This window comes from Pyrgilauda ruficollis, unplaced genomic scaffold (genome assembly GCF_017590135.1).
Source record: "Pyrgilauda ruficollis isolate IOZ18807 unplaced genomic scaffold, ASM1759013v1 scaffold27, whole genome shotgun sequence".
Lineage (NCBI taxonomy): Eukaryota > Metazoa > Chordata > Aves > Passeriformes > Passeridae > Pyrgilauda > Pyrgilauda ruficollis.
This window is the reverse complement of record NW_024524044.1, coordinates 4,475,856-4,488,076: the sequence shown is the minus strand read 5'-3', so window position 1 is coordinate 4,488,076 and position 12,221 is coordinate 4,475,856. Positions and strand designations below refer to the sequence as shown.

Sequence of the window (12,221 nt, the reverse complement as noted above, 5' to 3'; positions counted from 1 at the left end):
ACTGCACCAAAGTCAGTCTTCTTGTGATCTTTCATTTATTTTCTGACACAGAGGGTAAAATATTCAAGAAAAGTTGGTAAACTCTCCTTTTGAATTTTTATATAAAGGAAGTTTGGAGAACGAGTTCTCACACTTTTAAATATGTGGTATAATTAAAAAACATACATACATACAGTTTAAAGATATCTTAGTAAGTAGGGCAGCATGGTGAGTTCAGTGCTGGTCAATAAGTTTAGTTAGTTTAGTATATAAGTTTAGTTACACATATGGCTAGCAGGCCAGTAACATTAAAAAATAATGGAAATTTTGGCTTTTCTTGCCTACAGTTGCATAAAAATCTCATCACATTCCAACTCCATATGCTAGCAAATGATAAAAGAAATAATTGTAGAATTTTAAATTATATTAATTTCACACTAAGATGTTTTTTGGCTGTATCAAAAAGGTAATGAGCCTCTAATTAAGATTCAGACTTACTCAGAGCTGAAGTATAACATTGATTTCTGGAGATGTGACATAACTTTTCTCACCAGTCAGGTCACCCCTTCTACTCCTTCTCTGACCTGTTTCTCTTGTAATACTTTTTGCTGACCCTTCTTCCAGGAGCCTCTGCTTAACACATGAGGGAGGGGCCTTTGCTTAGCAGGTGCAGAGGCTGTCTGATTTCATGTTCTGTCTGCAGATCTTGATACATTTTGCTTGGGTTTTTTTCCTTTTTATTCTCGACAAGTACAAATTAGATACGAATCTTCAGAGTAATTATCAAAGTCTAAATGTGGACATAAGATTGACTTGAAATTGTATAGGTGCTGGGAAATAAAAAAAGAATAAAGCAGACCATGCATCTATCTCCCATCTTCCTTTTGAATCATGTCCTCTGAAATGTTTTAATAATTTATTTATTGCAGTGGCATTAATAGAGGACAGAAAAACTATTCTTTAGATATCTTAGTTATACATTTCTGAGTCGTGATTTCTCCTCAGTGTAACTCTGACTGGTTTCACAGTGCTTTATTTTGAGTACAGCACTAAAATGCCTTTTATTTTAGTCATATGCCATCTGACTTTTCATTTTAATGTACTTTTTGTCCACTAATAAACAATTAAAAAGCACAGCTCCAGTGAGCTCTTACTGGGCACTTTTAGTTTAGCAGCATGATGGCTAACAGTGTGGTCATGTAATTAATAACTTTTAATTAGCAGCTCACTGATTGCTGTTATTTCAGTCTAATTAACCACTCCTTTCCTCTTGCCCCTCCTCTCCACTGTGCTATTCTGCTGCTTTTTGCATTTTGTAAAGCTTCTCTGAGTCAGTCCAATTTATCAGGACAGCAGACAGCTATCTACAAATTGGGTTCAGTCTGGGCTCAGTGTTAGCATGAGACAAGAGGAAGCAGCAGCAGGGCAGGCAGAGAGAGCTTGTGACAGGAAATTGTTTCCTGCTGCGTGTCTCATGTAGCTTCACCTATTTTGGTGAGTAGAGTGAATAAATGAAGAAAATTGTAACTCCATTTTTTCTTGGTTTAGGTTTAGGGAACTGAAGATGATGTACCAACAGGAATGACTCTGCATCCCTTTTTGAGGGGCAGGGGTGTGTTTTACCTTTCCTAAGTATCAGCTATATCAAAGAATGGGGGGCTTGATCAAGATGAGCAGAAACTTAAAATTGAATTTAAATACCAGGGTGGAATTTTATTTAGAGAGCATGCCCATCCACTGTTATTTGTTAGATTAGAATGGCCTCAATTAATTTTATCTTTGCAGTCTTCATTTCTGACCATTTATACTGGCAGTATTGCAAAATGTTGAAAGCTGACATAGGCAGAAATTGAAAAGAGAGAGTTCTTTATAACTAAAATACAAGCAATTGTTTATTTTGGTAGCTTAGCTAGCAGAAACAGACTGTAACTATATGGAATAATCTCTACAACATTATGCTAAGGAAGATTCAAGGTCCTTCAAGGACTACCTGCAATTCACATTTTACATTGTATTTTAACAACTCTACTAATTATTTTTCTAAGTAATGTAACTTCATCAAGTTTATAATAGCACTTTGAGCATTTATATATAATAAAAGCTCAATCTTATGCTTCACAACTGACAAAAAATACATCTTTCAAATAACTCATGCATTCTAACTTTTTTAAAAAATGGAAAAAAAACCCCAAAAAGCCATCATAATACTTCAGGTAATGATGGCTTCAGTGTATCAAAGTATCCAGCAAAATCATCCAGTTAAGTCAAACAGACATTTTAGCCTTCATGTTTTCTGAATGGATTTCTGCAAAACTGAACACAGCATGATAGCCTATAATTTCTTACAGACCTTTAATACAAACCATCTGACTCAATCTTACAATCTTCCTCCAGTAAGAGGTATAAGAATAAATAAAGAGTTGGAGTTGATCTAAATAAATATTGTCTCAGTGTCTCTGTAGATGTGAGCTGAGACCTAAGTCTGAAATTTCTAGCCTTTATCCCCAGAGAACTCCTAAATTATGAGAAAGAGCATTTCTTTCTCCCTAACCAAAATTTTTCACTTCTTTGCTAATACAACATAATGCTTCTCTCTTAAAAAAAGCAAAAGTCCCAGAAGACTCTTTAATCAAATTTTGAATTAAAAAATCAGACCCAGTCTGTAAACCAGACAATCTGGAATATGCACAGCATCCTGGAAACACAGTTCACCATAGATCAAATAAACAAAAGAGGAGTAAGAGCAAAGCAGCTGTATGAATAGAAATATCTTGTAAACTGGACAAGTTTGGAAGTTGAAGAATACTGGAAGGGGTACAACCATAAGTGAATACCTCCTTTTTTCCATGCTGGCAGCAAATAGGCTAGGAATTAACACCTGCAAGCATGGAAATTTCGCCATGCACTTTAAAAAAAAATTGTATATATATGAGCATGCATCTTTCTGGGACATTTTTTAGCCTTAAAATGAAAAGGATGTTTTATAGTCTTTATCTGAAGGAGGAAATGCATCTGGTGGTAATTCTGTCAAGGCAAGATAAAGAAATTTAGATCAAATAGTTTAATATAAAATAACAAGTAAACCCTTCCTTAAATAAAATCAGTCCCTCTCTGAAATGGGATACTTCTTTAAAATGCAAAATCTAATATGTTCCCAAAGTATAAAATCACAGGTTTTGATAATTGCTTTTGAAATTAAAGGATTGGTTTTGTACCACAGGTGGATGTCCAAGCTATGGAATGCTGTGATAGCTCCCAGAGTACAAGAAGCCATACTCTCCAGAGCCTCTGTGAAAAGACCATCTGTACCAGGACAAGCAATAGCCAAAAAAAGTCCTAGCCAAGGGCAACAGGCTGTTGTTAAAGCTGCTCTCAGTATCTTGCTAAATAAAGCTGTTTTGCATGGCTGTCCTCTACCCAGACCAGGTAAGAGTGAACTGTCTGAAAGCCAAGTAGTTGTACATTGCTGAACTGGAGCTTTTAACTGCTTCCTTCCATTTTTAAAACTTGCACAAAACATAGCTGTACTTCTGAAGGGAGGTGGTGGGGTTAAAAGCATTTGCTGTCATTAAACTAAGTAGTTGTCTAAGGTACTCCAAGAACCATTTGCAACAATCAGTTCTTCTTAACACTGTTTTGCTTTTGTTTCAGAGCTAGATAATTATATAGCAGATTTTAAGGGAGGAAATTTTCCTTTGTCTGTGGCTTCGAGCTACAAAAATTGCGGTAAGAAAAAAGGTGAGAATGCTTCTTGGAGAAAAGTGAGCACAAGTCCTCGCAAAAAGTCAGGCCATTTGTCCTCCCAGTCATGGAATAAGCAGGAGACAAATACTGAAGGTAAATAAAGCTTTTCATTTTCAGTTCTGAAATTTGTGGGGGGTTAAACGGTGTAGATGCAAATCAAACATTTCTCCTACATAATGAATTAAAATTTTTCAATTAAATTGCACTTATATTTATGTTCACCAGTAAAACATTCTCCCAAAAATTACTTCTTTGTGACTGTGAGGTGTCCTAAGTAAGTTTGGTTGTTCTAATGCCCTTTCTGTTGCCTAATAATGAGGCAGGCATTGGCTCAGATGGTGCAGTTATAAGCAGTGGTTCCACCTCTGACTGTATGGAATGACACTGAATCAGTCTCTTCTCCAACACCAGATGAGAGAAAGGTTCATTACTTTATTGGTACTCCTTAGATTTGCTCCAAATTTACAATATACATACTTTTTTGAGTTTCCTTACACTTACTTTATAATTTCACTACAATAATTACTACCAAGTGAATCCAGGTAGCAATAAATAAATACATTCCTCCCCAGATCATGCATCCCTCTTTCAGTCTTACTAGAAAAATTGAGTAGAATAATCTAGAAGCCATGCAGTGGAAGAAAGAGATCTTTGGGTGTAAATTGAAGATTTTGAATTGATTTTCACTTCAATTGCAAAAAATAAATGTAAATAATGGTGTGTAGTCACAGATACTGTAAGATTTTCAATCATCTTCAGTATGTTGCTTGATAAAGGGGGTTTTGTATGAGTTTATGCATCTGTATAAATGTGGAAGTTATTAGTGGCTGATGCTTTTGAAAATTCTTTTCACCTCAAGGTCATAAGTCATATAATAAGCAGTTTATTACACAGATAATGTATGGATTCTTAGAGACACATTATTAGAGATAATGTATGGATATATTCAGAAGCAACATAATTCTTCTAAAGGAGACTTCAGAAGAATTCTAAATTTCCTTTTCTAGAAGGAAAACTTAGTATTATTGTAACTAAATACAATATAAAACAGAAAAACTTCCAGGGGAAAAAAAACTTGCTTTCTGAAAATAAAGATGACTACTTCAGAGGAAAGATTTAGGATTTAGGAAGAGAGAGAAGGCTTACACACACACACACACACACATTTTAGGAGGAGTAAGATTCTAGCCTCAATTACCTCATATACAAAGAACCAAAATACTTGATGCTTGCTACTTTGCAGCACTAAAATGAGCTATTCATTTATTCAGCCCTTGTTCAGAAAGAAGTCTGCTGTTTCTGACTGCAACTCTAATGTCCTGATTGCCAGTTCTCTCTTTGAATTGTGAATTTATCTAATCCCACTAAGAGGATTTAAGAAATAATGAACATAACCTGAAGTGGGATGGTTGATGTTGTATTTTGTACCTGAGAATGTTCTTGGAATCCAGTTAATATCTGTGAATATAAGTTAAAAATGGAACAGTCAATTAAGTTTAGTAGTCTTCTGTTTGGAATCAAATGCTGTTGCTGTTTCCAGTAAAGGTAAATTGTTTAATTTTATCTCATGAAGCAAATTTAAATATTTTCTTGTTGACAAGAAATTTCTCTTGGGAAGAACCAGTAAGGATTGTTCAAATGCCTAACACAGAAACCTCATGTCTTGTCTTAGACAACCCATCCCCTATTTGCCATTTCAGCAGTTCCTTATGCTCCCCTAAACACTTTCAAGGGATGTATTCTGATCTTTGACCGACCCTGTTGATGTAATTAGTTAGTAAATAGGAACACATTTTCCCTGTTTATCATAGATTTTAGAATAAAGAAAACAACACATGTGGTAACACACTAACAAGTCAATCTCTCTTTTGTGCAGGTATAAAATCGAAGACTGTGTTGCAACCAAACTGTAAGAAAAGAGCTTCTCTCACCACAAAGTAAGTTTTTATTTCTGGTATTTGTGACACTTAGCAAAAAATAAAGATTATGGCATTCTGTTGTAAAGCAGCACACTATAATTAATAGATCTGTAGTTTTTTTGGTAATGTTTTGGTCCCATATCTGAAGAAAGGAAGTATTTTTATAATTTTCATTTCTGAGAGGAAATAAAATTTATATACTTTGGTATAATTTTAGAATCCATTTCTTTATTTGAAGCCTTGCAGCACTACATGTCTTTTTATGTAACAGAATGGTCTATGACTTAAGAATATTATGTAACACTTATTCTGCCCTGAAAAGTTGACCGTATGCTTTTATCAACTGGCATTATATTTTAAAAACTCCTCTGGCTATTTCAGCTTGCTGAATGGCAATTCAAGATGGAACAGTACATGCATTTTAGTCCCACTGATACAGAATTTCCCAGAGAAAATGTATGAATTAGCTAGAGGGAACTGCATTTGAGACTTCAGTCTGCAACCTCAGTTCTATCTTATTCACAGGCACAGAGAAAATAGAATATTTATGCTTCCAGTACGCCAGAGGTTTTTTTAAGTGTTTGGAATTATTTCCAAAAAGCAGAGTGGAATGAAATTGACTGCTGCATCTTAAAAAGAGAGGAGTCTGAAAATACTAGAAAGAGGAATCCTTTGTTAGATTTTCAGAATAGAGAGAATTTGTCTAGAAAGATCTATTATGAGATAATTATTGACAACTACTGCTGTCAGTTTGTCAGATGTTACTTTGGTTTTGTTTGTAGTAGTAAAGATCATTTGGAAAAAAATTACTATTTTTCAGGTGTCTATAATATTTATTTTTAAATTCTATATAATAGCTTAATTTAAATGTTCTCTCTGATTGTTTGTTTGGGGTTTTTTAACCAGATCTTCAGAGAAGGATCATTTGAGAACATTAAATCTAGAGCAAAGGCTGTCTGTTGGTTCTGATGATGAAGTAGATCTTGTGCAGGAACTTCAAAGCATGTGTTCCAGCAAGTCTGAGCCTGATATAAGCAAGGTAAACACAAGGCTTTTAAATAATTTACTACATTACCATATTCAGTTGTTTTTTATGTGTTTAAAATAAATTTTTGATTTACAAGCCCTGCTTGAACTGAAGAAAATTATTCAATTATTTGGGAATAAGCCAAAGTCAACTAATATATGATACATTTGAGGGTAAGTGTTCTGGTTTAACATACACTATTTTAAATTACACCTTGACCAATTTTTCATGTAAAGATTTTGCAATGAAGGATGAAATTTCTATAGAATCATAGAATAGCCTGAGTTGGAAGTGACACAAAAGGATCATTGAATCCAACACCTGGCTCTGCACAGGATCACACCAAGAGTCACATCATGTTCCTGAGAGCATTTTGCAAGTGCTTCTTGAACTGTCAGTGACCACTTCCCTGAGAACAGCCATCCCTGCATTACCGTTCCTTGTTATGTTTGATGCTGTCATTGCTCCCAGTGGGAAACTGTTCTGTAGGCTTAAAGACATAGAAAGTTTTCCCTAATATGCATTGAACATTTGGTTTGTTTAATACAATCCATCAGCCTTCACAGAACTGGCTCAAAGCTCCTCTGTTCCATAGGCAAAATACAGTTTACTGCCCCAAGCAAGGGGGTGGATTGGCCTAGTTCTTTAACAGTGGCAAAAGAGGGTGAAGGATGCTTACAGGGCTCATAGTTTTGGGCTAAATTCTATATTGTGGGTGTTTATGGGAGACATGTTGAGGCTGAGTGTGGAGCTGTGGATCTCTCTCATTTTTCCTTTTATACCGATACCATGCAGCTTTCCCTGTGGCTCAAGCTATTTATTCTTTTTCATCTTTTCTCCTAGCACAGCTGATGTGGATGCCTGTGACAGCAGGCTGTGTTCACACTGGAGCAGCTGTTCCACATCTTTTGAAACATGGATAGAGTCAGTCTTAGGCTATTGCCCAGTTAGGCTGTGCATGACATCCTCTAGGATTTCCCTGAACAGCGCTTCCATTAGTTTTGCTTTATTAAGTATTCTGTTTATTCTTAGAAGACAACCAAGTTTTTATTAAAAAAAAAATATTGTGTTTGGGAAGATTTTTCAACCTGTTTATTGAAACCCTTTATTATAGTGTTTTGGTTTGATTGTTTTTCGTAAAGTATTTACAGTACATGCATGAGTCACATGCACCAAGCTGGCAAGCTAATCACTAGTCAATTAGCAGGGATTTTCTGTAGCTATCCTTAAAAGAATGGGATGTGCTTAAATAAATGGTAACCAACTTAAAATTGTGTTTAATAACATGCAAAGTATAATTGCTTGTTGATGACAATTCAAGGAAATACGGGTTAGATACGGAAGGAGATAGATGTCAACTCTTTTGTTCAGTTTCCTCACCATGAGTGGAACCATCCTTGGCTGGAATTTCTGTTGTTAATTCCCCAGATGCCTAGTAGAACCTTGCAGAAGTAAGGGTGCTGTTGCATGCTTTCTTTGTGTGAATTTCAGGATGCCAACAGAAAAAGTACTTCAGCTCTTTAATTTGCCCTTTCACTCAAATATATTCCTGCTTCCTTCACTGGGTTGGGATTCAATACTTTTGCAGTTGCAGAATTGAATTGGATCAGCTTGCCCCAGGATAAAATACCTAGTTTTCAGTTTGGACAGCATCTTGAGCAGGCTCTGTCTGTTACTTTCTGGTCAGGAAAAATAGAATAAAGGGAAGGAAAAATAGTAGGGAAGAAACATGGCAGGAGAAAGAGAAAGCGATCATTCCTTTCTCTGATGTTCCTGGGGGCTGGGTAAAATTTGATGGGATACTGCCCTTAAGCTCCACTGAGAAGTGTTACTATGGAACTGCATGTTTAATCTTCCTCTGATATGAAATCTCCATCTCTCATCTTCTAAAAATGCACTCAAGAGTAAAGAGATATTTTAATTGTTCTTTGGATATTTATGGCATTGCATTGTACAGAAACAATGAAAATAAAATCAAGCCTCCAAAAATTGGCAAATGTAAACATAATCCCTGTGAATAACTAAAAAATCACCATTTCCTTATCTTTCTTTAGATTGCAGATTCTAAGGATGAGTTACTGGTGTTTAGTAACTCCCAGAACATTCCTGTATTTTCAGCAAGTGGTACTAACCCAAATAAAACAACAGCACAAAAGGTAGGTGAAATGAGTTCTACAGTAGGATAGGAAAGGTGTCTTGAGTTTCTCCAAATCTGAATTTCTGATTGGATCCTAACAATTAGTGCCCTGTTTATTACAAGAAAAACTGTCATAATTCTTAGGAAACTCGCTAGACTACCATGCCAAGTTTCTTTCACATGTCTTAATAGAAGCTGAAGATTTATTAAAACAATGGATGTATTTGCTTTCAGTTTTGGCTTTCTACATAAAGCCATCTCCCCAGGCCAAGTATTTTTGACATTACAAGTTATTTCCATCAGATATGAAGATAAGTAAAACCTGGGTTTGTTTCCTCTCAATTAATGTCATTCGGTAAGTCTGCAAAAGCACCGCTTTTAAAATTCTTGATGTAAAATTGCTGGTTGCTCTGATGTCAAAGCTCTCACGGGCAAAAATATTGAGAAGACATGATATTACCAAATTCTGTGAAGAATAGCATTTTTTTAGGGGTATTCAGTTCCTGTTTTTGACCTGACTATTTGCTGAAATATACAGTCATCTTGCTATGTTATAGATGTAAATAAACTTCAGTAACTTCAGAGTACTTTCAGAGTGGGCAGATAAGCTGAATATTATTGGAAGAGATAGTAAGTCTACTATCATCTTCTTTTCAGAAATTTTTATTAATGTTTGTGGGCGCTACCATCACTACTAAATACAAAGATGAAATTATGTCCTGCTTGGAAAATTATGTTTTCTCTGTTATTACATTTTTTCCCCTTTTCTTTTTTGTTCTTTGTGTTTGTGAACATCAAGAGGGCTTCTGAGCTCAATTAATCTTAGCCAGGGCATAATCTGTGGTCTGTGTTCCCTTACCAGGCCCTCTGTGTTCCTTTGATATGGGTCTTTTGGAGGCCAATCCTCATGTTTTATCTGACTGCAGTAAATTGTTTTATAGAGATACCATTTTCTGCTGATACAGTGAAATCCCTGAAACTGGATTAAGTAGCACACCTTAGCATTAAAAGAGCTGACTTTCACAGACCACCAAATATTCTGAATTGGAAGGGGCCCACAAGGATTTTCGAGTCCAGCTTTTGAGTGAATGACCCATACAAGGACTGAGCTCACAACCTTGCTGTAATCAGCACCATGCTCTGACCAGCTGAGCCAGTCTCAGGGTCACATGATTTAACAGCTTTGCAATCATTTTTCTTCATATCCAAATATTCAGAAAGTCAGAGTACTTTTTGTAATTTTACTTTAAATCCATAGAATAGTCTCCACTAAAAGAAATAATTTTAACCTTGCAGATCCAAAAGTAGGTGTACTCCTTTTGAATATTTCTCTAAACACACTCAGGCATCCCAAATCAGAGCTTCACACAGTAGTGATGCCTGGATAATTGGCTAAGTCAGTTTACCTACCAGTTCCTACTGTACATTTCTCCTAGTGATTTTTTTTCTTTAAAAATTCCTGCTAACAACAGAAGGCATTACTATATTGACTTGCAAGTAGACAAGCTTAAATACTTGGGAGGTTTGTGGAAAACTTGGTCAAAACTTTTATACAGAATATAAAAAAACATTTTTCTGGGAAGATGTTGGCCGAAATGAAGGAAACACAACACAGCCATGTCAAATAGTGATACTTATTTATACACAAAATGCTTTTTTTTCCTTTATTTCTAGGATGGAGTGCGTCCTCTCAGCAGCAGTCAAATTGTGGAAAGCAGCAACAGTAAATCAAAGACAGAGTTGGGTGTTTCAAGAGTTAAATCTTTTCTTCCTGTTCCTAGAAGCAAAGTCACCCAGCCTTCTCAGAACACTAAAAAAAAGCAGCAGCAGTAATACAAGGCAAATAGAGGCAGACAATAACACAAAAAGACAGATTTGGAATTTGCACAAAAAAGAACAAATAGAAAAATCCAATAAATAAACCTGCCTATCTTACAATTTTTGTGTTCATACAATCTCTATTGCAAAGAACCAAGTACTTAAATATGTAAATATTTTTTAAAAACAAACTGTTACCCTGTAATGTAAAGTTTGTACAGGACCACAGTTTTATTTCTATGTACATCAGCTGGAAATTATATTGATTTAAAGTTCAGAAATGGTCATTTTGCCTCCTCCATAGATGGTTGGGTTTTTTCTTCTTTTAATATGAAAATTACTTATTTAAATGATAATATTCAGGGGTACCTACCACAGGATTCTGTTTGTGTATATACTGTACATAAATATATTCTATTAAGTTCACATGTTAACCTGCATTCAGATGAGTTGCACAATATATATAACAATGGCTTAAAGCTATTGTTCATGCATTTTAAGGACATTTTATCTTCACTTAATGAAAAATTAGTGAATGTGGCAATAACTGAAATGTTTGGAATTGCAGATCGATTACTTTCAGCTACAAGCCATATTAAATACTTTGATTTCATCATCATCATCATTTGCCTGCTGAATTGTGATTTTGTTTTTCTCAAGCTTCTCTTCATCTAAAATGTAATGAATTTCCTTAATAACTTTCATCTCTTAAAAAGGAAAGAGATTGAGAAATTAAAATGCAACAAAAGTTATTTTTCTCAGACTCTTACTCTTTGATAGAATTGAAGAAAATGTGATCATTTATTAACTTAGTTTTTCTTGTATACTGTAAAAACTTTTATATGCTTCATTAGTGTTTTAAAAGCATCCGAGAAATAAAAGTGTTTTACAGAAACAGATTTTACTGACAAGGAATTTGAGCAAAAGCTAAACTCTACAGTATTATCCAAGATAATGTAGTAGCAATGAGTTACTATGTAATTATCAATTTCTGTTGTGGATTTAAGATGTAATTGCTATAAAATGATACTTGAGTTGCAGTTAAAATTAATTCTTTGTCCTTTTTCTCTCCATCACTGAGGTAGATCATGTTCCCATGAGGGACAGTTGCTATGCAGGGCATATTTCCCCAGCTTCTTTCTACAATAGTTGCAGTTACATCCTTGTGAATTGTAGGAATGTGGAAATGTCTGCTGTCAAGATAACTCACCTGGTAGGCAGGGGAAAGTGCAGATTTTTCTGAAGATCAGATTTAGATGCCTTCTGCTGGGTTAGTGGGAGATGGTTTGGAGAATTTGGACAGTGATATGCCTCTAATATCCAAAAGAGCATTTTTCTCAAAATAAGCCTGGAGGAGGAAAGGATTAACTGTTTCCTGACACTTTGCCTTTGTATATAAAACAGTTATCCCAGACTCATGTCAATAAAATCTTTGTATGGCATATTGTCTTTCTTTGAGTTTGTGTGTGTTGGCTCTATAGATATTGAAGTAGAAGCTTATTTCTGAAATCATTTCCTGCACAGTATATTTAGAAAGTACCTTGGTTTTAGGCAATTGCTGTTTCACTAAGACTTCAGTTTGCTGTGATAGTAATGT

General features: G+C 35.1%; 1 protein-coding gene across 1 annotated transcript in view; it reads left to right on the top strand.

Annotated features, from left to right (window-relative positions):
* The window catches only part of CTTNBP2 (cortactin binding protein 2), a 76,635-nt gene extending 64,569 nt beyond the window's left edge, over window positions 1–12,066 (top strand). The window contains exons 18-23 of the mRNA XM_041471469.1: window positions 3,200–3,405; window positions 3,631–3,816; window positions 5,600–5,660; window positions 6,549–6,681; window positions 8,724–8,825; window positions 10,481–12,066. Coding sequence (XP_041327403.1) covers window positions 3,200–3,405; window positions 3,631–3,816; window positions 5,600–5,660; window positions 6,549–6,681; window positions 8,724–8,825; window positions 10,481–10,639 — 847 coding nt within the window. The 3' untranslated portion in view covers window positions 10,640–12,066. The remainder of the gene's footprint in view (window positions 1–3,199; window positions 3,406–3,630; window positions 3,817–5,599; window positions 5,661–6,548; window positions 6,682–8,723; window positions 8,826–10,480) is intronic.
* The last annotated feature ends 155 nt before the right edge of the window (window positions 12,067–12,221 follow it).